Raw genomic sequence first — 25,982 nt, 5'->3', positions numbered from 1 at the left:
ATTAATCATTTAGTATAAAATAAAACTTGACCCATTTTTGGAATAGCTCAAATGCTATTTCAAACAGTATAGTTATAAATGTACATAAACTTAACCCAAATTCTTAAAAGGTAAATAATTACATCCTTCTAAGTAACTGTGTTCTGAGATTTAAGAGACAGAAAGCTTTATAATGACAAATATTTTTCACAGCTGACTCTAGTAGTTATAATTTTGATTATGTTAAAAAAATAAACACAGACTATTTAAAATTGGTATGCATACTTGTATCTACATTGGATTCTAAAGTGAGAATGCGTTGTTGTGTTTCCATGTTAAAGATGCTTGTATATCCCTTGCTGAATGATGCTACCATATGGCTCGGGTCACTGCTTACTAGATCCACAGAGGCGGGGATTCCCAATTCTGAAAGAGAACATATTGAAATAGAATGGCAATTAAACCATCTACTTGACAATGCACTTAAAATATAGCAAAACAAATAATGACATGGTTTCCTTAAGAAGCAAACAAGGCTTACCGTAAGAATGAGAATTAGCTCATAACTAATCATTGGAGATTATTTCTTCGTAACTTTTAGCCCTAGTCTATTTATTTCCCTTACCTGCTTAGCAGATCTTCTCCCTGTTACTCAGCTGATATATTCATGGAATGCAAGCCTTTATTCAGAAAGCAAATGGAAAACATGTATGAATTACAAATTTTGCTGCTTCCACTCAACCTCGAGCTTAGAGTGACATAGTGGGAATTCTTCATTTTAAAAAACCCATCTCTTATTAGGAATGTTAGCTCATCAAAAATAGAGAAATTAAAAAGTAAAATTTTAAATTATTATTTATTGTTAGAGTCATGCAAATACCATATGAAGACAACTCATCAAAGCCTGGAGAGAAGTTATAATAGCTCAAGAATAAAGAAGGTATTTTTATTTACCATCTAGAATACACGAAAACTTAGAGCTTATTTATAAACATAAAAAATAGAAGGAAACGTATAAAGTGAATATAATAATCTGATTTTTTCATTTGGCTCAAAATCTAACTACAGCAAGCTAACAGTTCAAAAATGTGTATACTGCAGAAGAAGATATACAAATAACCAATAAGCAAACAAAAGAAATGCTCATCGTAATTAGCCATCAAAGAAATGCAAATACATTATGATGAAATACTACTACACATCCACCAGAATGGCTAAAGTTAAAGAGACTGACAACACCAAATTTTTGTAAGGATGCAGAGCAACTGGAACGCTCATACATGGCTGTCAAAGGTGTAAAATGGTACAACAACCACAAAACTTTTTAAAAACTTTTTAGTGATTTCACATAAAGTAAAATAAACATCCAACTGAAAGTCCAGCAATTCTACTTCTAAGTCTCTACACACCTATAATGAAAATATACGAATTTTCACAGCAGCTTTACTCAAAATAGCAAAAAACTAGAGACAACCCAAATATCTATCAAGATGTAAATGAATAGACAAATTATGGCTTAATGAAATACTATCAAATAAAAATGAAAGAAGTAATTGATATAACACAAATGAATTTAAAAAACATTACAATGAAGAGTAAAAGCAAGATACAAAGAACACATACTGTATTATTCCATTTACATGAAGTTTGAGTAGATAAAACTAATCTGTGATGGAAGAAATCACAACAGTGGGTACCTCCGGTTGGGAATAAGGAGAGGAGGGGATTGACTTGGAAAGACATGAAGGAACTTTGGGGAGATAAAGGAAATATTCTGTCTGTCATATGGTTTGGATCTGTGTCCCCACTCAAGTCTCATGTCAAACTGTAATCCCTAAGGTTAGAAATAGGGCCTGGTAGGAGGTGACTGGATCATGGGGCGGATTTTCCCCTTTGGTGATATTCTCGTGATAGAGTTCTCACAAGATTTGGTTGTTTAAAAGTATGTTCCACCCCCTTCTTCCTCCTGCTCTGGCCATGTAAGACATGCCTCCTGTCCCTTTGCCTTCTGCCACGATTGTAAATTGCTTGAGGCCTCCCTAGAAGCCAAACAAAGGCTGCTATGCTTCCTGTACAGAACCGTCAGGCAATTAAACATTTTAAAAGCAAACAAACAAACAAATTACTCAGTCTCAGGTATTTCTTTATAGTGGTACGAGAATGGGCAAATATAGTCTTTTTTTTTTTTTTTTTTTAAAAGAAAATGTAGAGACAGGGCCTCGCTATGTTGCCCAGCTGATCTCAAATTCTTGGCCTCCAGTGATCTTCCTGCCTCAGCCTCCCAAAGTGCTAGGATTACAGGTGTGAGCCACCACACCCGTACTCTATGTCTTGATTGATGTATGAGTTACATGGGTGTACTTATCTATCAGACTCACTGAAATGTATCCTTAATACCTGTTTTTCACTATATATAAATTATATCTTAATTTTTTAAAATCTAAAATCTGTGTGTTCTTTCACCAAAAACCATTCCTTTAAAAATTACAGGCCAGGTGCAGTGGCTCACGCCTGTAATCCCAGCACTTTGGGAGGCTGAGGCAGGTGAATCACTTGAGGTCAGGAGTTCGAGACCAGCCTGGCCTGTAACATAGTGAAACCCTGTCTCTACTAAAAAAAAAAAAAATACAAAAATTAGCTGAGTGTGGTGGTGTGTGCTGGAGGCTGAGGCAGGAGAATTGCTTGAACCTGAGAGACGGAGGTTGTAGTGAGCTGAGATCGTGCCACTGCACTCCAGCCTGGACGACAGAGTGACACTCCATCTCAACAAAACAAAACAACAACAACAAAATTATACATAGGTTGGAAATTCAAACAAACACACTTTCGTTGCTTCAAAAACTTTCATATTAAATATAAAGCGTTCAGAGAATCATTTATCTGCTTGCTTGTTTTCAGAATAAACTGTTTTATAGGGGATTCAGCAAAATGATTTTTTAAAGTATGTACCTTGAGTATCATTAAATACACTTAGTGCTGGAGCAACCTCAGTTGTATTCCATACACGCAGAGTGCCATCTGCTGAACAGGACAACAAACGCTGATGTGCTGCACTATAAGCCAGACCCCAGACTGCATCCGTGTGGCCTAGCAGAGGGCCTCGTAAAACAGAAGGATCTATACAAAACAGTAAAAATGCAAAATCAGAAAGAAAAAAAAAATCACAAAGGTACTCAGATTTCAGAGAAAGTAAAATATATAAACAACAGCACCTGATAACAGTATAAAATATGACTCTTGGTTTCTATAATTCTTCTGACAGGCTACAGTAAATCAAAACAGGCTTGGAAATATACAAATGTAAAGTTTAAAATTTTTAAATTAAAATTTAAAAGCACGTATCTTTCCCCTTAAAAAAAGTGAGTATTTCCTCCCCCTTCCTTTTGTCCTTCCATTTGTCTAAATATTTTTAAAGCATGTTAATATAAAATCATTTGAATTTCATTCGTCTTTGGAGAAACCACAACTCATACTCCCTGAGGAAGTGAACAGAGAGGTCCTCTCCCTCTCTGAAATCCCTTAGCACTTTGGCTACACTTCCTTCTGTCCACTTATCTTACTATATGATGGATGGCAGTTATTCCTGAAAATACGACATTCATAATGGACAGGAAGTGACATCTACAGGAATCCCAAATTCTCAAACAGCAGTAACTGAGATGTGGTGATAGTGTATGCAGGGAAAGAGGGAGGGAAGTGGGGACGTTAAGTAAGCACAGTCTCATGATAAAAGTCAAATTGGAAACTTTATTAATCTTCACAATGATTCTATGAAGTGGTACTTTCAAGAAGACTCACAAATGTTAAGTCTGGAAATGTCAATGGTATTATGTCTTATACCCTCTGTCACACATACCATAAAATATTTATTGAAGACACACTGTGTGTCAGACACTATGCTCAATGATGGAGCCAAATATATGATTAAGACCCAATTCTATCCCAGTCCTCAACAGACAAGGTTGAAAGTACAATAATAGTGACAGACATCAGTTAGCACAGAGAGTAACTGGAATGAGTGAAAACTTGGAGAGTGAAACCTAGAATTTACAGATGTCAGCCAGCTGAAGATGAAGGGGACAGAATGCTTGACAAGGAAGGTAGCACCCACGAAACCACATGAAAAAAGAAACAGCATGATATGCAAGGAAATATATAAGCAATTCAGTATTACTGGAGTGTGGACTTTGAAGCAGGAAGTAGATGGGATGAGGGCATCTAGTTTATGATGTGATTTCTACTACATATTAAGGAACTTGGAAATTATCCTGAAAGCAACAAGGAATCTGTCTCCAGGGGCAGCAGGATCAAGTATGTATTTAATAAGGTAAGCTTGGTAGTAGTACAGAAGACAGATTGGATAGAATCAAGACAAAGGCAAGGGATTGTTTCAGCAGACAAAAAGAGTGACAAAGACCTATGGCCAGGGGAAGCACTGAGAGGGCCAGAGCAGAAAAAGTAAATTCAAGAAACATTCAGGGAGTCTTTACCAAAAAACTAGGTAATTAGTAAGTGGGGACAGTGTGACAGAACAGGGAATCCAAAATAATTCTTAGGTTTCTAGTTTGGGTGATTCTCATAGTGCCACCAACTAAAAAAGAATATACAGGAGAAGAAACACAGAACATGCTAGGATTTACAGACCATTCAACAGTCATCCTGAAATTCCTGTAGTCAATCTGAAGCTCAAAGATTTAAGCACAGATGTAGATTCAGTCTCTCAAGGAATGTTTGTACACTGAAAAAAGTTAGGGTCTGGGTCTTGATAAATGTCAATATTTAAGGCAAGAAAAATAAAAGCAGTTTATGAAGGACAGAGAATAGAAATTGTCACAAAGTGTCAAAATGCCAATAGCATGGACAGATTTCAAAAAGGATGGAGTTGTTAACAATCTCAGATACAGCCAATACATCGAGTAAAATAAGGACTGTAAAATATTCTTGGATCAGGCAATTAGTTACTGACAATCTTGTTATATGTAAGTGTTAGAGCCAGAAGCCAGTATGCAGAAGGATGAAGCACAGAGAAAAAACATGAAATTAGTAACTGGTAATTATGTTTTCTAGACAATACCATCAAAGAAACAGATCATGAGGGAATGAGAGGAACTAAACGGAAGCCAGTGAGGGAAACAGGGTCAAGGCTTCTCCTTGCACAGAATGGAAGGTACCCGAATTTACTTATTTGCTGAGGGGATGCAAAGGAAGCAAAGAGAGTAAGGCTTAATTAAGATGCAAGAGAACAAAAGCAGAAGAGCAAAAGATTAGAATGCAGTCGCAAAGAGAGACAGATTCGAGTACAGTCCCAAAACAAACTAAAATGAATAAAGTCAAAATGGGAAAGACTGGCCTAGGACAGAATGAGGGACAGTTGATTCTCTAGCAGAGAGGTAAAGGAAGTAAGGAAAGGCATAGAACAGATAACTTATAAGAGAATTGGGGGAGAGTGGGGCTACTTTTCACAAAATATTAATGCTTATTAAATAAATGCTGGGAAAAAATTTTGTTTATTGAATTTCTTATCCTTACTCTGGTTTGGTGGTAAAATTAATCTAAAATAATGACTGAATTAAAATGCTTTTATGACAAATGTGATACTTCAAACTACTCTAGAACTTAACAGAAAACCAAAATAGCCAATTCCTAAACAGTTTTTACAAATGAATTTATGGTAATATCTATTGATAGATTATAATATGTATTTATGATGTATGGTACTGTTCCCAAAACTAAAGGGCACTTCTTAACTTTTGAGGCCTTTTACCTATTTTGGTGTCATGGACTTTTTAAATTATTAGCTTCTACAGCCCTCCAATAATTGACTAAGGGGATGGCACCAATATTCATTTTCCTTAAAAGTTGTTTGACAAGAATAGTGATGAAATGTTACTACGGCTTAGTAATAATGTACCAAGAACTCTACAGATGCCTAAAATAAGAAAACAACTGTCAATCAAGCCTGTATTTCCAATAAATAAGACTCTGGAGAAGTGGGAACTGTATTTTCAAGAAGAATGTTTTTTTCTTTTCTTCTTTTAGCATTGTATATCAAGTTAATTCCTAAATACAGAAGTCCTTTTTCACAAAATAAAGATGTGGTTCTCTTTACCTATTTTCAAAAATCTCCTATCTCTTCCTTTTATATTCTATGAAAAAATGTGTTTAAAAAATCAATTTTATTCCTTCAGATCTTTGGGAAATCACCTACCATAAGAATCATAGGGGTCGATGTTGGGATTAGTGGTATTCCAGCCCTGGATCAGTCCATCAGTACCACCACTGTAACACTGCTCACCATTGCTACTCATTACCACACAAAGCACTGGACCTCTGGGAGATTAAAAAAAAAATAAATCAATTGCTATTCTCAAAAACCAACCTGATAATATGACTTGTTAAAAATAAGCATGTTTAATTACCCAAATGGCTATTTTTCTGCTTTTTATAAAAGCTAGTACCTGAAAACTCAGGTACTAGCAAAGCACTGTTCATTTTTCTTCCTCTGGTTTAAGAGGTTGGTAAATTATGGTCTGCATGTCAAATCCAACCACTGGTCTGTTTCTGTACAGTCCTCAAGCTAAGAATGGTCTTTACATTTTTAAAGGGTTATAAAACAAAACAAAACAAAAAACAATAACATGCAACAGAAATTATATGACTAGCAAATCCTAAAATATTTTTAAAAGCCTAACAGCCTAAGTCAGATATTTATTATGTGACTCTTTATATAAAAAGTATGCCAATCTCTGTGCTAAATCAAGAGAAAAGGCACATTCCTTAAACAGAAACAGAAAAAAAAAAAAATGAAATGCATCATCACACACACACACACAAACAATTCTCAAAAAACTTTTTAACTTTTAGTTTCAAGCGTACATGTGCAGGTTGGTTCTAGAGATAAATTGTATGCCTTGGCGGTTTGCTGTACATATTATTCCATCACTCAGGAAAAAAGCACAGTACCCAATGGGTAGTTTTTCAATCCTCACCCTCTTCCTACCCTGCACAGTCAAGTTGGCCCTAGTGTCTATTGTTCCCTTCTTGTGTCCATGTATACTCAATGTTCAGTTCTCACTTGTAAGTGAGAACATGCAGTGTTTGGTTTTCTGTTCCTGCATTAGTTTGCTTAACCTGATGGCCTTCAGTTCCATGATTTTCCTGCAAAGGACATGATCTCATTTTTTATGGCTGCATAGTATTCCATGGTGTGTATGTACCACATTTTCTTTATCCAGTTTACCACTGATGGGCATTTAGGGTGATTCCATGTCTTTGCTACTATGAATAGTGCTATGATGAACACACATGCATGCATGTGTCTTTATAGCAGAATGATTTATATTCCTTTGGGTATATACCTAATAATGCTGGGTTGACTGGTAGTTCTAACTTCTTTGAGAAATCACCAAACTGCTTTCCACAGTGGCTGAACTAATTTACATTCCTACCAGTAGCATTTAAGTGTTCCCTCTTCTCCACAGTCTTGCCAGCATGTTATCTTTTGACCTTTTAATAATGGCCATTCTGTCTGGTGTGACATGGCATCTCATCGTGTGTTGATTTGCATTTCTGTAATAATAAGTGATGTTGAGCACTTTTTCCTGTCGACCACATGTATGTCTTCTTCTGGAAACTATCTGTTCACGTCCTCTGATCACTTTTTAATGGGGTTGTTTTTTGCTTGTTAATTTGTTTAGGTTCCTTATAGATTCAGGATATTGTTCCTTTGTCAGATTCATAGTTTGCAAATATTTTCTCTCATTCCGTGGGTTGTCTATTTACTCTGTTTCTAACGTGTGCAGAAGCTCTTCAGTTAAATTAGGTCCCATTTGTCTTTTTTTTTTTTTTTTTTTTTTGTCATTGTTGCAATTGCTTTTGGTGCCTTCATCATGAAATCTTTGCCAGGGCCTATGTCTAGAATGGTATTCCCTAGGTTTTCTTCAACATTTTTTATAGTTTTAGGTTTTACCTTTAAGTCTTTAATCCATCTTGAATTGATTTTTGTATATGGTATAAGGAAGGGGTCCAGTTTCAATCTTCTGCATATGGCTAGCCATCTGTCCCACCACCATTTATTGAATAGGGAGTCCTTTCCCCATTGCTTGTTTTTGTCAACTTTGTTGAAGATTAGATTTGTTGAAGTTGTAGGTGTACAGCTTTATTTCTGGGCTCTCTATTCTGTTTCATTGGTCTATGTTTCTGTTTTTGTACCAGTACCATGCTGTTTTGGTTACTATAGCCCTGTAGTATAGTTTGAAATCAGTAATGTGATGCCTCCAGCTTTGTTCTTTTTGCTTAGAACTGCCTTGGCTATTTGAGTTTCCATACGAATTTTAAACGTTTTTTCTAATTCTGTGAGAATGTCATTGGTAGTTTGATAGGAATAGCATTGAATTTGTAAATTGCTTTGGGCAGTATGGCCATTTTAACAATATTGATTCTTCTTATGAGTATGGAATGTTTTTCCATTTCTTTGTGTCATCTCTGATTTCTTTGAGCAGTGTTTTGTAATTCTCATTGTAGAGATCTTTCACCTCCATGGTTAACAATATTCCTAGGTATTTTATTTTATTTTATTTTATTTTATTTATTTTTTTTTTTGAGACGGAGTCTTGCTCTGTCACCCAGGCTGGAGTGCAGTGGCCGGATCTCAGCTCACTGCAAGCTCCGCCTCCCGGGTTCATGCCATTCTCCTGCCTCAGCCTCCCGAGTAGCTGGGACTACAGGCGCCCGCCACCTCGCCCGGCTATTTTTTTGTATTTTTTTTAGTAGAGACGGGGTTTCACCGTGTTAGCCGGGATCGTCTCTCGATCTCCTGACCTCGTGATCCGCCCATCTCGGCCTCCCAAAGTGCTGGGATTACAGGCTTGAGCCACCGCGCCCGGCCGGTATTTTACTTTTTGTGTGGCTATTGTGAATGACACTGCATTCTTGATTTGGTACTCAGCTTGGGCATTACTGGTATATAGAAATGGTACTGATTTTCATACGTTGATTTTATATCCAGAAACTTTGCTGAAGTTGTTTTATCAAATCTAGGAGCTTTTGGGCAGAGACTATAGCGTTTTCTAGGTACAAAATTACATTGTCTGCAAAAAAGATAGTTTGACTGTCTTTCTTCCTATTTGGATGCCTTTTCTTTTTCTTGCCTGACTGCTCTGGCTAGGACTTCCAGTACTATATTAAATAGGAGTGGTGAGAGTAGGCATCCTTGTCTTGTTCCAGTTCTCAAGCGAAATACTTCCAGATTTTGTTGTTCAGTGTGATGTTGGCTGTGAGCTTGTCATAGACAGCTCTTAATATTTTGGGGTATGTTCCTTCAAGGCCTAGTTTGTTCAGGGTTAATGAAGCAATGCTGAATTTTATTGAAAGCCTTTTCTGCATCTATTGAGATGATCATGTGATTTTTGTTTTCAGTTCTGTTCATGTGATGAACCGCATTTATTGATTTGTGTATACTGAACTAACCTTGCAACCCAGGGATAAAGTCTACTTGATTGTGGTGGATTAGCTTTTTGATGTGCTGTTGGATTCTGCCTGCTAGTATTTGGTTGAAGATTTCTGCGTCTATGTTCATCAAGAATACTGGCCTGAAGTCTTCCTTTTTGTATACTGGCCTGAAGTTTTCCTTTTTGTTGTATCTCCGCCAGGTTTTGGTATCAGGATGACACTAGCCTCATAGAATGAGTTAGCGAGAAGTCCCTCCTCAATTTTTTTTTTTTTTTTGAGATGGAGTTTCATAACTCTTGTCGCTCAGGCTGAAATGCAATGGATGCAATCTTGGCTCATGGCAACCTTCACCTCCCGGTTTCAAGTGATTCTCCTGCCTCAGCCTCCCGAGTAGCTGGGATTACAGACACCTGCCACCATGCCCAGCTAATTGTTTTGTATTTTTAGTAGAGATGGGGTTTTCACCATGTTGGCCAGGTTGGTCTCGAACTCCTGACTTCAGGTGATCCACCCACCTTGGCCTCCCAGAGTGCTGGGATTACAGGCGTGAGTCACTGCACCTGGCCCCTCCTCAATTTTCTGGAATAGTTTCAGTAGGAATGGTGCCAGCTCTTCTTTATGCGCTAGGTAGAATTCAGTTGTGAATCCATCTCAACCTGGGCTTTTTCTTGTTGGAAAGCTTTTTATTACTATCCAATTTCAGAACTCATTATTGGTCTGTTCACAGAATTTCTTCCTGGTTTAGTCTTGGGATGTTGTTTCCAGGAATTTATCCATTTCTTCTATGTTTTCTAGTTTGTGTGCACAGAGATGTTCATAATAGTTTCTGGATGGTTTTTGTATTTCTGTGGGGTTGGTGGTAAAATTACATTTATCATTTCTGGTTGTGTTTATTTGGATCTTCTCTTTTTTTCTTTATTAGTTTAGCTAGTGGTCTACCTATCTTATTCTTTCGAAGAACCAACGTCTGGTTTCAATGATCTTTTATATGGTTTTTTTGTGTCTCAATTTCATTCAGTTCAGCTCTGAGTTTGGTCATTTCTTGTCTTCTGCTAGCTTTGGGGTTGGTTTTCTCTTGTGTGTGATGTTAAGTTGTTAATTTGATATCTAACTTTTTTTTTTTTTTTTTTTTAAGACGGAGTCTCAGTCTGTTGCCCAGGTTGGAGTATGGTGGCGGGATATCAGCTCACTGCAACCTCTGCCACCTGGGTTCAAGCAATTCTCCTGCCTCAGCCTCCTGAGTAGCTGGGATTACACCTGTACTAGGTGCATATATGGATGCCACCGCACCCAACTAATTTTTGTATTTTTAGTAGAGATGGAGTTTCACCATGTTGGCCAGGCTGGTCTTAAACTCCTGACCTTGTGATCTGCCCGCCTCAACCTCCCAAAGTGCTGGAATTACAGCTGTGAGCCACTGCACTGGCCGAGATCTTTCTAAGTTTTTGATGTGGGTGTTTAGCACCATAAAATTCCCTCTCAACACAGCTTTAGCTGCCTTCCAAAGATTCTGGTATGTCGTAGCTTTGGTTTGATTAGTTTCAAAGAATTTCTTGATTTTTGCCTTCATTTCTCATTATTTACCAATAAGTCATTCAACAGCTGGTTAATTTCCATGTAACTGGATGGGTTTGAGCCATCTTGGTATTGACTTCTATTATTTATTTATTTGAGACAGGCTATCACTTGCTGTTGCCCAGGCTGGAGTGCAGATGCATGACCTCGACTCACTGCAAACTCCACCTCCCGGGCTCAAGTGATCCTCCCACCTCAGCCCCCTGAAGAGCTGGGACTACAGGAACACATCACCACTAGTGGCTGATTTTTGTATTTTTTGTAGAGATGGGGTTCTGCCATGTTGCCCAGACTGGTCTAGATCTTTTTTTTTTTTTTGAGACGGAGTCTCGCTCTGTCGCCCAGGCTGGATTGCAGTGGCGCAATCTCGGCTCACTGCAAGCTCCGCCTCCCGGGTTCACGCCATTCTCCTGCCTCAGCCTCCCGAGTAGCTGGGACTACAGGCGCCCACAACCGCGCCCGGCTAATTTTTTTGTATTTTTTTTTTTAGTAGAGACGGGGTTTCACCATGGTCTCGATCTCCTGACCTTGTGATCCGCCCGTCTCGGCCTCCCAAAGTGCTGGGATTACAGACGTGAGCCACCGCGCCCGGCCGGTCTAGATCTTCTGAGCTCATGCAATCTGCCTGCCTCAGCTTCCCAAAGTGCTGGGACTACAAGCATGAGCCCCTGCACCCAGCCATTGACTTTTATTTTTATTGTGTTTGCTCTGAGAGTGTGGCTGGTATGATTTCAGTTCTTCTAAATTTGCTGAGAAGTGTTTAATGGCCAGGAGGGTGGTTGATTTTAGAATATGTGCCATGTACAAATGAGAAGAATGTATATTCTGTTGTTTTGGGGTGGAGAGTTCTGTAGATATATGTTAGGTCCATTTGGTCAAGTATCAAGTTCAGGTCCTGAATATCTTAGTTTTCTGCCTTGATGATCTAATACATCAGTGGGGTGTTAAAGTCTCCCACTATTATTGTATAGTTATCTAAATCTTTTTGACAGTCTCTAAGAATTTATGAATCTGGGTGTTCCTGTATTGGGTGCATATATATTTAAGATAGTTAAGACTTTTCTTGAATTGAATCCTCTACTGTCATGTAACGTCCTTCTTTGTCTTTACTGATCTTTGTTGGTTTAAAGTCTTTTTGTCTGAAATTAGAGTAGCAACTCCTACTTCTTTCTGTTTTCCGTTTGCTTGGTTGATTGCTCTTCACCCCTTTTCTTTGAGTCTATGGGGGTTACTGCATGTGAGATGGGTTGCTTAAAGATAGAATACAGTTGGCTCTTGCTTCTTTATGCAACTTGCCACTATGTGCCTTTTAATTGGGGCAGTTAGCCCTTTTACATTCAAGGTTAACAATGATATGTGCCCATTTGATCCTGTCATCATGTTGTTAGCTGGTTATTACACATACTTGATTGTGTAGTTGCTATAAAGTGTCAACGGTCTATGTAACCAATTGTGTTTTTGTGGTAGCTGGTAATCTTTTTTTTTTTTTTTGAGACGGAGTCTTGCTCTGCGACCCTGGAGTACAGTGGCACGATCTCTGCTCACTGCAAGCTCCGCCTCGTGGGTTCATGCCATTCTCCTGCCTCAGCCTCCCAAGTAGCTGGGACTACAGATGTCTGCCACCACACCCAGCTAATTTTTTTTGTATTTTTAATAGAGGCAAGGTTTCACCGTGTTGGCCAGGATAGTCTCGATCTCCTGACCTCGTGATCCACTCATCTCGGCCTCCCAAAGTGCTGGGATTAAAGGTGTGAGCCACCGCGCCAGGCTAGTATTCTTTTGTTTCCACATTTAGAAAAATACAAAACCCTTCAGCCAGGCACCTGTAATCCCAGCACTTCGGGAGGCTGAGGTGGGTGGATCACTTGAGGTCAAGAGTTGAAGCCCAGAAGTTCAAGACCACCTGGCCAACAGTGTAAAACCCTGTCTCTACTGGATCACGCCATTGCCTTCCAGGTGGGGCAACAGAGCGAGACTCCGTCTCAAAAAAAAAAAAAAAAAAAAAAAAAAAGAAAAGAAAAATATGGAACCCTTCGTGAATCTGTGTCATCCTTGTACTGAGGCCTTGCTGATCTCTGTATCTTTCCAGTTGTAGGGTAGGTACTGCCAAAGCAGGTACTTGAATATTTTAATCCAGGTTATATAAGGAAAAAAAGTTGGAATTTCTAGTATTTAGACCTAGTTGGCTCTAGTTTAAAGATATAAATATGTACCTTACTTAAACATCATGTAAATAAAATCTAATTTAAGCGCAAACCCCTATTTCGCAGTGATGAACTTGGTTTTAGCATTACATTATCTGCCAAATTCTTTTACATTTAAAAAAACTCCTAAATACAAAGAATACCTAGTAAGTGAAAGAAAATAAAATATCCTAACCAGCCTGTTTTACAAAGATATTGGTTTAAAATAAAGAAAAAGCATATACTTACTTATGGGCTCTGAATGTATAGATAGGTTCTACATCAAGAGAAGTGCTCCTAAATCAGAGAGAGATGACTTTAACATTCGAAGTTTCAGTAATAAACAGTATAATTGAACATATGTCATAAAATTGCCTTTAAAAATACAAACATTATGGGAATATACCATTCTCAACTATATGATACATAAGAAAGCTTACTTAACACCAATTATACTTTCATGGCATCAAGAAACAAGATTCTTGTTTAGTAATAATATCTTGTTACAGTATTTTTAGCCCTGTCATAATCTATTTGACTAAAGGGAAAGACAGCCTCATTCAAGAGAAACAACATGGGCTTTGAAGAGATACATTTCTGAACTCAATTTCCAGTTCTGTCACTAATTGGCGAACTTTAAGCAAATTATTTAATGTTTCAGAACTTCAGATTACCCCGTTTAAAACAAAACAAAAAAATGGGAATGACACCAAATAATCACAGGATTAAATAGGATTCTACAAGTTAAAAAACACCCCAGGACACAATCATGCACATAGTAGGATATCAGCAAATGGTACTTCTATTTCCTTGCCTTTCCAATAAGATTAATATGTCTATCCTCCATACTGAAGAGATTGTCCAAATTATCAGTTTATTCACTACTCAGAACACCATTATTATAGGTACACTATACTCTAATACTGGCTATGACTTTGATGGAAACTGGATTTAAAGTCATGTACCTACCAATTTCTACACTGTATTGCAGTTATGTATAGACCTGTTATCTCACAATGTATAGCCAGTAAACTATTTTTCTCTTCTGAAAACACCTAATCTATATGAAAGTCCATCTGGTTTTAGCAATATCTGGTTGAGCTATCTGAAGCAGACTGATAAATCAAATATTTCATCTACCCTATGTATGACACAGCATGAATGACACTGATCTCTCTCAGATTTCCTCCATTGGTAGTAAAATTTTTGTAGCCTCCTCTATTTGATGTTCAGTGATGACTCTTATAATAACAAAGTGCCCAACACTGCAAAAGGGTCTTTGCTGGCAGATGCTGGTTTTTTTTCTTTTTTTGACATGTGACCCAAAGGAGTGGAGCTCCAATAAGGACCCAAGAAAGTAGAATCAGGTTTAGCTATGTGACTTTTAAAGGGTTTATACTAACTCACGTCTATCCATACTTAGACAAGAACTAAAGGGCCAAGGCAAGCACTTCAGCAGTTAAGTTAGCCTCTGAGTCTAGACATACTGGTGGGTATGGAAAGTACATAAAGTCTTAAGGCCAAAAGACAAGAGCAAGACCCTCCACTCATCCCAGTGAGGCTTTTCTCTGCTCCACCCCATAAGTCTAATCTACTAAACAATGGGTGGAGGTGGAGATTTGATTATTTTAAAGATGCATATACCTGTTTATAGGAACAGTCAAAACCTTCAGTACAGATAAGGGGCTCCCCAAATATAGCAGCCATTTAAAAATACTGTTATATATAAGGACGGTAATCAGTATTCACAAACCCTGGTGAAACCAACAGATAACACCACATCTTCCTAAGCATCAGTTTTCTAACCTACCATTAGGTCGTATAAACGGAAAAACACAATAAATTACATGACATGGCAGAAAGAACTAGAAGAAATATTTGGGAAATTTAATAGAAATAAAATATGTCGTTTTCTGCTGAAAATGTTAATTAAAATATTCAAGTATGTCAAAGTAGAATATTCTCACTTTTTGGCTGGGGCTGTTTTCTGTAAATTCCACATTTTTAATGTGTGATCCTCTGATGCTGTTATCAAAACAGGCTCAATGGGATGGAAAGCAAGGGCTCGGATGCCATCAAAGTGACTTCTCAACGTAAACTTAGGGTTCCATGTCTTCCTCAAGGCATCTTTATTGTTTGCTATCTATTAAAGAAAGAAAACAAAGATATCTACACACTTAGTTCAGGATAGGGGGAAAAAATTGCATTTCAACATTAATTCTTGCTGATTTGTCAATAAACCATCACTTTGCAATTTTTAAAACAATGTAATTTTTATATGTAAATAACCAAACCAAGAAGCAAAATTAGCAATAACCCCACACTAGTTTTCTTTGAAGAAATATGAAAGGTGTATTATTACAAAAACAATTAACATAATTGAATATAAAAAGTGAATCAAATTACATAAAATAGATCTTATTAGGATGCTAAATAAGACCAAGTAATTTAACACAAATTATAGTATACAAATATAATTTTGGGCAAGAGTTGAAAAACTAAGCTATCTTTAAACCTGCTAACATTTTAAAATATCGTACTTTTGAGATTTTAAATACTTTCTAATAGCTAAATTTTTTTCATCAAACTGGAAACAAAGTTTATAAACTGGAAGCATAAAATGTTAAAAATGGAAGAGATAACTCAAAGAACGCATTCTACTGGTAAAACACACACATGTTCTTTCCCTCCGTGGTAACTCAATCTCAAAAACGAAAAAAAAAAAAGTACTATTTTTTCATTCCAATCATATAACAGAAAAGCTAAAGAGGTAGATTATATTTGAATTTACACTAGCACCACAGGGTACGAATTCTTCACACTCCAAGGCTAGCAATCAGACTAAGTTTAAGTAAGAGTAGCAAAAGTACAATCATGTGCCACATAACTACATTTTGGTGAACAATGGACCACATATATGATGCTGGTCCCATAAAATTATAATGGAGCTGAAAAATTCCTATAGTAACATCATAGCTGTTTTAATGCTGTAGCACAATACATTACTCACATGTTTGTGGTGATGCTGGTGTAAACAAACCTATTTGGGCTGCCAGTGCTATTAAAGTCTAGCATGTATAATTATGTACAGAACACATGCTGGATAATGATATTAACTGCTGTTACTGGTTTATATATTATAATTTTTATTCTACAGTATATTCCTTTTACTTATTTTTTAAAAGTTAACTGTAAAACAGCTTTAGACAGTTCCTTAAAGAGTATTCTACTAGAAGGCACTGTTATCACAGAAGATGACAGCTCCATGACTGTCACTGCCCCTGAAGACCTTCCAGTGGGACAAGATGTGGAGGTAGAAGAGAGTGATACTGATGATCCTGACCCTGTATAGGCCTAGGTTAATATGCGTGTATGTGTACTCATTCTTAACAAAGAAGTTAAAAAGTAAAATAAACATTAAAATTTTAAAAATAGGAAAAAGTTTATAGAATAGGGATATAAAGGAAGAGAATATTTTTCTACAGCTATACAATGTGTTTGTTTCAAGCTGTGTTATTATAAAAGTTAAAATGTTTTTAAAAATTCAGTTTATAAAGCAAAAAATTATAGTAAGCTAAGTCTAATTTATTACTGAAGAAAGTTTTTTTATATATATTTTAGCACAGCCTAGGTGTACAGTGTTTACAAGGTCAACAGTACGGTAATGTTCTACACCTTCACATTCACTCACCACTCACTCACTGACTCATTCTGAGCAACTTTCAGTCCTGCAAGCTCCATTCATGATAAGTGTTCTATACAGGTGTACCATTTTGAAATCTTTTATACTGTATTTTTACTGCACCTTTTCTATGTCTAGACATGTTTAGATACGTATTTACCATTGTGTTATAGCTGCCTACAGTACAGTAACATGCTGTATAGATTTGCAAAGCCTATGCCATCTAGGCTTGTAAGTACACTCTACGATGTTTGCACAATAATGAAATCACCTAATGAACACATTTCTCAGAATGTATCCCCATCATTAAGCAAGGTATGACTGTATTGGTAAAAGACTGGAGAAACACTACTTATTTACAAAAGACAAAAATACAGCAATACTAACAATAGCTATTATTTGGGGCATTATTCATTATTTTGACCACTATTGAAAATACTTTATATGCATTAACTCACTTAATCCTCAAAATAACTCTATGAAGAAGGAAATAACATTATCTCTACTTTCCAGACTAGATAAACCAGGAAAAGAGAAGTGACTTGCCCAAAGAACCCTGCTAGTAAGTGGAGGGGCCTGGATTCAAACCCAAGCCACTGGAATTTAGAAGTTACCCTCAATAAAACATCTGCAGAAAAAAATGGATACAACTTGTCAAATTAGGATAATAAGAGACATAAAACACATCATCCAAGGAACTACTGTAAGTACTGGGGCTGTTTATTCTGGAAGAAGAAAAGCTGAGTTGAATCATGTCTGCTCTTTTTAAGCACCTGAAAGGCTTTCAGGTGAAAGAGCAATCGAATTCCTTCTGAATGTCTTAATGTGGTAGGCAGCCACTAAGATGGCCCCAGTCAGCTCCATTTCCTTATAGGTAAACCTTATATAGTTCCGTCCCACATTACGGGGTTGGTCTCTGTCACCAACAGAATATAGCAGAAGTGATAACAAGTTACTTCCAAAATTAAGTTATAACATCTTCCATCTTGGGTGTTCTTGCTCTCTCTTTTCACATGCACTCACACTGGGGGAAGCCAGCTGCCATGCTGAAAAGCCCATGGAGAGACCTATGTGGTGAGGAACTAAAGTCTCCCCCAATAGCCAACAAAGAACCAAGGCCTCCCAACAACCACAGGAAGAGCTTAAAAGCAGATCCACCCCACAAGTCAAGTCTTCAGGTGATATTGCAGCCCTTGCCAACATCTTGACTGCAACTACATTAGAGACCCTAAGACAGAATCACCTGGCTAAACTGCTTCTGTATTCCTGACCCATGGAAACTATGAGATAATAAATGTTTTTTGTTTTAAGCTGCTAAGTTTTGGCATAATTTGTTACACAGCCACAGATTACTGGTATTATTATGAAACCAGGAACTACTTTTGAAAACCGAGTGACAGACCTAACACAAAGTTTTCTAACAATTAAAAACTATGAAAAAAGAATGAGCTTTATCTGGAGAGAGGACTAAGTTACATTACATACTGGATAAACTCTTTGTGGGGCTAGAATAGAGAGAACAGAAGTATCTAATGGGAACTTCTGCTTCTAGCCATGACAAGTCAGGTAATTTGGACCACCTCTGCACTAAGGACAAGTAGAAAAACAGAATTAAATATAAAAAACAGAGACCAAATACTGAAGAAAAATCAGGCCAAAATCTAGAGAAGAAGAGAGGCCTAAAAGGTGAGTCCAATATTTGGGCTGTTTTCCCCAGACGCTGTTTTCTGATTCCAGAGGGGGCGGCTGAGAGGCTGAGCAGTTTTTCTGACAGTTTTGAAGTGTCATGGGGATACAAATTGATGAACCTGCCATGACAGTTGGGCTCAGTAAGCCACTTTGCTTTGGGTTATGATTTCAAAGTGTGGCATCCTACACATAAGGGTGAACTAGAAGAAGCCAAGGCCTTGCAGGGACTGTAAAAATTCAAAATGAAATAAATCGATCCCAGATCCCAGAGGTAGTGGCTGCATACATCTGAGAAAAGCAATTTAAATTATAGCATTTGGTCTGAAGTTATTTCTACAGACAACTTTTCAAATAACAGTTTCTTGAAAATAAAAATAATCATGTACATAAGGATGTAAGACAATATAACTGAAAATGAGCAGAAACAACACATAACAATAAAAGAACTACAGAGTTTCCAATTCAACTTTAAAATAATCATGCTTTAGCTGGGCGTACTGGTGAACATCTGTAGTCCCAGCTACTCAAGAGGCTGAGATGGGAGGAGAGCCTCCATCAGGAGGCAGAAGTTGCAGTGAGTCAAGATCACGCCACTGCACACCAGCCTGGCTAAAATAATAAGATTCTGTCTCAATAATAATAATAATAATAATAATAATAATGATGTTGATTACGTCCAAGGAGATAAAAGACAAGACTGAAAATTTTGGAAGAAATCTGTAAACAATCTAAAAAAAAAAGAATTTGGCTGGGTGCGGTGGCTCACACCTGTAATCCCAGCACTCTGGGAGGCTGAGGCAGGTGGATGACAAGGTCAGGAGATTAAGACCATCCTGACCAACATGGTGAAACCCTGTCTCTACTAAGAATACAAAAATTAGCTGGGTGTGGTGGCATGTGCCTGAAATCTCAGCTACCCGGGAGGCTGAGGCAGGAGAATTGCTTGAACCCGGGAGGCAGAGGTTGCAGTGAGCCAAGATCGTACCACTGCACTCCAGCCTGGCGACAAAGCAGGACTCTGTCTCAAAAAAAAAAGAAAAAAAAAAAAATTCAAGAAACAAAAACTAGCCAGGTGCTGTGGCTCACATCTGTAATCCCAGCACTTTGAGAGGTGGAGGCGGGCAGATCATAAGGTCAGGAGATCAAGACCATCCTGGCTAACACGGTGAAAACCTCATCTCTACTAAAAATACAAAAAAAAAAGGTAGCCAGGCATGGTGGCGGGCACCTGTAGTCCCAGCTACTTGGAAGGCTGAGGCAGGAGAATGGCATGAACCCGGGAGGTGGCGCTTGCAGTCAGCTGAGATTGCACCACTGCACTACAGCCTGGATGACAGAGCAAGACTGTGTCTCAAACAAAAACAAAAACAAAAACAAAAACAAAACAAAACAAAACAAAAAACTGTAAGACCTCAACATATGGGCTTAACTACTGACTACAGATTACTGAAGAGAGAATTAGTGAATTGAAAGATGAGTCATTAAAAAAATAAAGGGAATAGGAGACAGAGGTCACAGGAAGAAGAGGAAGAGGGTGTAACACACATATAACTATGTTCCAAAAAGAGAAGAGAAAGAGAGATAGAGGTGCAAAAGTGGTACTCGAAGAGAAATGGCTGAGAACTTTACAAAAGTGATGAAAATATATCAAGTCATAAAGATTTAAGAACTTCAAGAAACTTAAATAAAAAAGGAAAACAAACCTTGGCTAAAAAAAAAAAAGACACAGATAATATTAGTGACAAAAATCAGACTACCATTAAACGACCAACAACAGAAATGATAGTTGACCTTAGCAGAAAACATAAAACAAAGACAGTAAAATACTATGTTTAGAGTAAAAAAAAACCACCTCTGCCAACTAGAATTCAATGTGCAGTAACAGTTGACCCACTCAGGCTAAACAAAGATATTTCAGAAAACAAGACACAGAAAGAACCGGACACCAACAGACCTTCACTAAAGAGAAATACTAAATGTCCTCAGGTGAAAGGAAAGTGATCCCAGATGGACAGACATGCAGAAAAGAATTTTAAAAAGCAAAATGTGTAAAGGATAATGTAAAATGTAAAATAAATAATCCTAACTGAATGTAGAGTTTACAAAACAATTTTTTTATAGAAGATAAACATATTCAGAAATGTGTTAACAAGAATGACATGTAAGTAGGGTGGGAATTAAGAATTAAAAGCATTATAAGGTCTTTGCATGGAAAATTTTGATAAAAACCTATATGATACTCTCCAGGGTACTCATTGAAGGGTAGCGAAAGAGTATAGAAATTCCAAGTAGTAGAAAGGTGGAAGGTTGAATAAAAAATAAACTACCCCAGCCGGGAACAATGGCTCATGCCTGTAATCCCAGCACTCTGTGAGGCTGAGGTGGGCAGATCACTTGAGCCCAGCAGTTCAAGACCAGCTTGGGCAGTATAGCAAGATCCCGTCTGTACAAAAAATTAAAAAGCCAGGCATGGTGGTGTACACCTATGGTCCCAGCTACTTGGGAGGCTGAGGTGGGAGGATGGCTCAAGCCCAGAAGGTCAAGGCTACAGTGAGCTGTGATTACACTACTGCATTCCATCTTGGGCAGGAGAGTGAGACTCTGCCTCAAAAAAAAAAAAAAAAAAAGGATTGAATGCTCCAAATAAAAGACACAGGTTATCAAAGATTACCAAAAAAAAGCAAAAATCAATGGTGTTTTAAAAAGACAAATATGAAATATAAGGCAACAAAAACACTGGAAGTAGAAATGATTTTTTTTTTTTTTTTTTTTGAGAGGGAGTCTCACTCTATCGCCCAGGCTGGAGTGCAGTGGTGTGATCTCAGCTCACTGCAAACTCCACCTCCTGGGTTCACACCATTCTCCTACCTCAGCCTCCCAGGTAGCTGGGTCTACAGGCACCCGCTACAACGCCCAACTAATTTTTTTGTATTTTTAGTAGAGACTGGGTTTCACTGTGTTAGCCAGGATGGTCTTGATCTCTTGACCTCGTGATACGCCCACCTCGGCCTCCCGAAGTGCTGGGATTACAGGCGTGAGCCACTGTGCCCAGCTTAGAAATGATTTTTTAAAAATCTGTAACAGGTCAGGCATGGTGGTTCAGGCCTGTAATCCCAGCATTTTGGAGTAGGCTGAGCCGGGTGAATTTCTTGAGCTTAGGAGTTTTGAGACCAGCCTGAGCAATATGGCAAAAGCCTGTCTCTACCAAAAATAAAAGAAAGTATCTGGGTGTGATGGTGCGTGCCTATGGTCCCAGCTACTTGGGAGGCTGAGATGGGAGGATCATTTGAGCCCGGGGGGGCAGAGGGTGCAGTGAGCTGAGATCAAGCCACTGCACTCCAGCCTGGGTGACAGAGTGAGACCCTGCTTTAAAAAAATAAAATAAAATAAATTTGTAAATCTGTATCATATTTGTGGAGAATGGAGTGCAAGGAGCCCGTTTAGATTAGATGGTTATTGCAGTAGCTCTAAGAAAAAAATGGACCAGGAGAGAAAGTGAAAAGTAGTATATGGATTTTCAACTGTTTTTGGAGGTAGAACCCAAAAGACTTACTAATGGGCTTAGCAAAGAGGTTGGGAGTTTTTTATCTGTATGAAGAGGAGTGGGTGGTAAGCGTTCCTCTTTGGAGTGCTTCTTTACCATACCTATGATTTGCTTAGGCATCCATCCTACATCCCCTAGATGGTGGGTGTGCTGCAAGAGATACATTGTGTTTTCCAACAGAGATCATAAACTATCAAAGTGAGAGAAATTTAATGAAATAAGGCAGGTTATAAATACTTTACCTATGACATAAGCAACTATTTTTCTAATAAATCATTTATTGTGATGAGGAATTATAAACACATTTATAAAACAATTGTTTGGAATTAAGTAAATGTATGCACAAAGGTACAAAGATATCAATTTTGGTCCAAATCTCTGATGGGTCAGCCTTAACATCTGGAAAGCACACTGTACACATCCACACCTACTAATACTTAAAATCTCTTCTCAATAGGATATTGACTTATGTACTAAAGAAGCAAAGCAAATATTGTTTAGGTAGGCATGAATTACAACTAATTGCTGGTGCCCTGAAACAGAAAACAAAATTCAAATTTGGTAATGGAAAAAGGAATTCTTTCCCCTATCAAAAACCAATACACAAATCATACTAAATTATGGATTTAGGTAAAGCCCATAATTTTCATCTCTAGGTTATGGAAAAATGTTAGTTTTTCTTTATGTATCTTTCAAAGTTTTCAATGGAAACTGAACCAAGTTCTATATTTGTAAAGAAGTTTTACCACTGTCTTCATTTTCTATAAAATCAACTTTTTATTTTATTTTACTTTTTTGAAACAGAGTCTCACCCTGTTGCACAGGCTGGAGTGCAGTAGTGTGGTTTTGGCTCACTGCAACCTCTGCCTCCCAGGCTCAAGCAATTCTCCTGCCTCAGCCTCCCGAGTAGCTGGGATTACAGGCACCTGCCGCCATGCCTGGCTCATTTTTTGTATTTTCAGTAGAGACAGCATTTCTCCATGTTGGCCAGGTTGGTCTTGAACTCCTGACCTCAAGTGATCCACCCGCCTCAGCCTCCCAAAGCATTGGATTTACAGGCGTGAGCCACTGCGCCCAGCGCAAGTTTTTATTTTTAAAAACCAAGTAAAAACATCAAAAACAAAACTACTACTTACATCGTAAGTTAGGGAGTCTGCTTCATTGGCCACCGTAAGGCCTGCTAGTTCTCCAAGTCCCAGTTCACTTTCAAGGGCTTCATCTGCTCCCATGATAAATGACTTTCCAGAAGAAGGAGGAAATGTCAATGCTTCCACTGAAGAGGGAAGACAAAGGAAACATTTAAAAATCTCTAAGGAGCCAACATTTAGTTTCATTTGCTTGCATCAAATTTCTTATAGTGCACGTATACACTTAATCGTTTTTAAATGCTTTTAAACACAATAAAATTCAGTGAGCAGAAAATCCTAAATAATTTATTGCTTTTTCCATATCTTAACCACAGGTAAAGGCATCAACTAATTAGAAAAGTAAAACAGGAAACAAATCTAAGAATCCACTGTCCTTTCATTTTCACTATATAAAAAATAATGACTATAGGAAAGTAAGTTTTCCTTGTTTGATATTTCATGCTAATTACCTAAACAATTTCTATTAATTACTAAATATATGTAACAAGTGCTGGTCTCATTCAAAATATAATTCATTAATTTTATAACCTAGAAGAGTATAGAAAATTTCAAATGAAAATGGGTCAAACTCTAAAATGTGCCTGTTTATGTGACAAAATCAATATGTGGTGTTACAAGTCAGGATTACCTCTGCTGGGCAGGAGAGGGGTAGTGATTAAAGAAAAGAAGCAACACAGGACTTCTAGGGCCCTGGTAATGTTCTACTTGTTGACTTAAGGGGTGGTGACATGGGAGGGTAATAATTCTACCTTGATGACAATTCACTGAGCTGTAATATCAGCACTCTTCTGTAGGTATATTATACTTCATCTAAAAATGTTTACTTCAGATAACATTTTTTATTTTTTTATGTTTTTTTCTGAGACAGTCTTGCTCTGTCGCCCAGGCTGGAGTGCAGTGGTGGGTGACATCTTGGCTCACTGCAACCTCCACCTCTTGGATTCAAGAAATTCTCCCTGCCTCAGCCTTCCGAACAGCTGAGATTACAGATGCGTGCCACCATGCCTGTCTAATTTTTGTATTTTTAGTAGAGATGGGGTTTCACCATGTTGGCCGGGCTGGTCGCGAACTCCTGACCTCAAGTGATCCACCTGCTTTGGCCTCCCAAAGTGCTGGGATTACAGGCGTAAGCCACCGCACCCGGTAAAGAAAATTTTTTGCTTTTGTTTTTGTTTTTTTGTTTTTTAGATGGGGTCATGCTCTGTGGCCCAGGCTGGAGTGCAATGGCGTGATCTCAGCTTACTGCAACCTCCGCCTCCCGGGTTCAAGCGATTCTCCTGCCTCAGTCTCCCAAGTAGCTGGGATTACAGGTGCCTGCCACCATGCCTGGCTAATTTTTGTATTTTTAGTAGAGATGGAGTTTCCCCATGTTGACCAGGCTGATCTCAAACTTCTGATCTCAGGAGATCCACCCGCTTCGGCCTCCCAAAGTGCTGGGATTACAGGCATGAGCCACCACACCTGGTGAGAAAATTTAAAGTGTCCATTTGAACACTTTCATTAACTGTGAACTGTGTACTTCAAAAATGTCAGTTTTACTTTGTGAATAACTTGAAATATCCTATTTTGTAACATTTTGAACATACCAATCCAATTCCTTCAACAACCATCATAGAAAAATCAGTCAAAAGCAAAATGTCATATTAATGATTTTATTTAATTTGGTCAATAACAAAATGTCACTCTCCATAAATGCAAATTGTTCTGACAAACGTCAGAGATGGTCTTTGAGTAGTTTCCTAGAGGTGGTTATATATGACAAACATTTGTGATTCAATAAGATGAATTTAGTAGTTCAAACCCTAGCTGCTAAAGGGGTAATTTTCTTAAAAGAAACAAGTCAACTGTATTGACTAGTACATGTACAAGACATTTTTCAGATTTATATTCAATCATGTATGATAATAAATACTCATTGAATAAATGAAAGAATTGGCCAGGTTCGGAGGCTCATGCCTGTAATCTTAGTGTTTTGGGATACCAAGGTGAGAGGACCCTTTGGGGCCAGGAGTCTGAGACCACCCTGGGCGACAGGGCGAGACCCCTATCTCTTTAAAAAAAAAAAAAAAAAAATCTGAGACAGGGGTCTCGCTCTGTCACCCAGGCTAGAGTGCAGTGGTGCAATCTCAGCTCACTGCAACCTACGCCTCCCAGGTTCAAGCAAACTCTCCTGTCTCAGCCTACCAAGTAGCTAATGCCACCATGCCTGGCTAATTTTTGTATTTTTAGTTGAGATGGGGTTTTGCCACGTTGGCCAGGCTGGTCTCAAACTCCTGACCTCAAGTGATCCGCCCGCCTGGGCCTCCCAAAGTGTTGGGATTACAGGTATGAACCATCACGCCCGGCCTCTACAAATTTTTTTTAACAATTAGCCAAGCACAGTGGTGCATGCCTCTAGTCCTAGCTACCTGGAAGGCTTGAGGCAGGAGGATCTCTTGAGCCCAGGAGTTTGAGGCTACAGTGAGCTATGACTGCACCACTGCACTCCAACCTAGGCGACAGAGCAAGACCATGTCTTTTAAAAAAAATTTAAAAATAGTTACTTGCTTTTAAAAACAGTAGTGACAAACTCTTAAAATCCTCATCGGAACAAAATAGAGCATAAATTAAGACATTATCAAACCACCATACAATACAGTAGCAAAAATAAAAATAGGTTTTACCCAAAATACCTATATCATCTGAGAAGTTCAAACAACTCTAAACATTTACTAAAGAAGAAAAGGAATTGT

The 25,982-nt window shown here is 38.1% G+C and overlaps 1 protein-coding gene and 1 non-coding gene across 3 annotated transcripts in view; both read right to left on the bottom strand.

Moving 5' to 3' along the window:
* STRN (striatin) overlaps positions 1–25,982 on the bottom strand; it is a 122,695-nt gene that overhangs the window by 6,697 nt on the left and 90,016 nt on the right. For both annotated transcript variants that reach the window (XM_015112104.3, XM_077959727.1), the window contains 6 exons: positions 23,239–23,375; positions 15,155–15,330; positions 13,437–13,484; positions 6,188–6,309; positions 2,929–3,096; positions 265–405 (listed from right to left, as the gene is read on the bottom strand). In XM_015112104.3, the coding sequence (XP_014967590.1) occupies positions 265–405; positions 2,929–3,096; positions 6,188–6,309; positions 13,437–13,484; positions 15,155–15,330; positions 23,239–23,375 (792 nt within the window). The remainder of the gene's footprint in view (positions 1–264; positions 406–2,928; positions 3,097–6,187; positions 6,310–13,436; positions 13,485–15,154; positions 15,331–23,238; positions 23,376–25,982) is intronic.
* On the bottom strand, positions 13,022–13,123 carry LOC114671990 (U6 spliceosomal RNA). The gene has a single exon (XR_003722192.1). It is a non-coding gene; the product is annotated as a U6 spliceosomal RNA (small nuclear RNA).

The sequence above is a fragment of the Macaca mulatta genome, chromosome 13 (genome assembly GCF_049350105.2).
Source record: "Macaca mulatta isolate MMU2019108-1 chromosome 13, T2T-MMU8v2.0, whole genome shotgun sequence".
NCBI classification, from domain to species: domain Eukaryota; kingdom Metazoa; phylum Chordata; class Mammalia; order Primates; family Cercopithecidae; genus Macaca; species Macaca mulatta.
The sequence above is the reverse complement of the archived record's forward strand: the minus strand, read 5'-3'. Positions and strand labels throughout refer to the sequence as shown.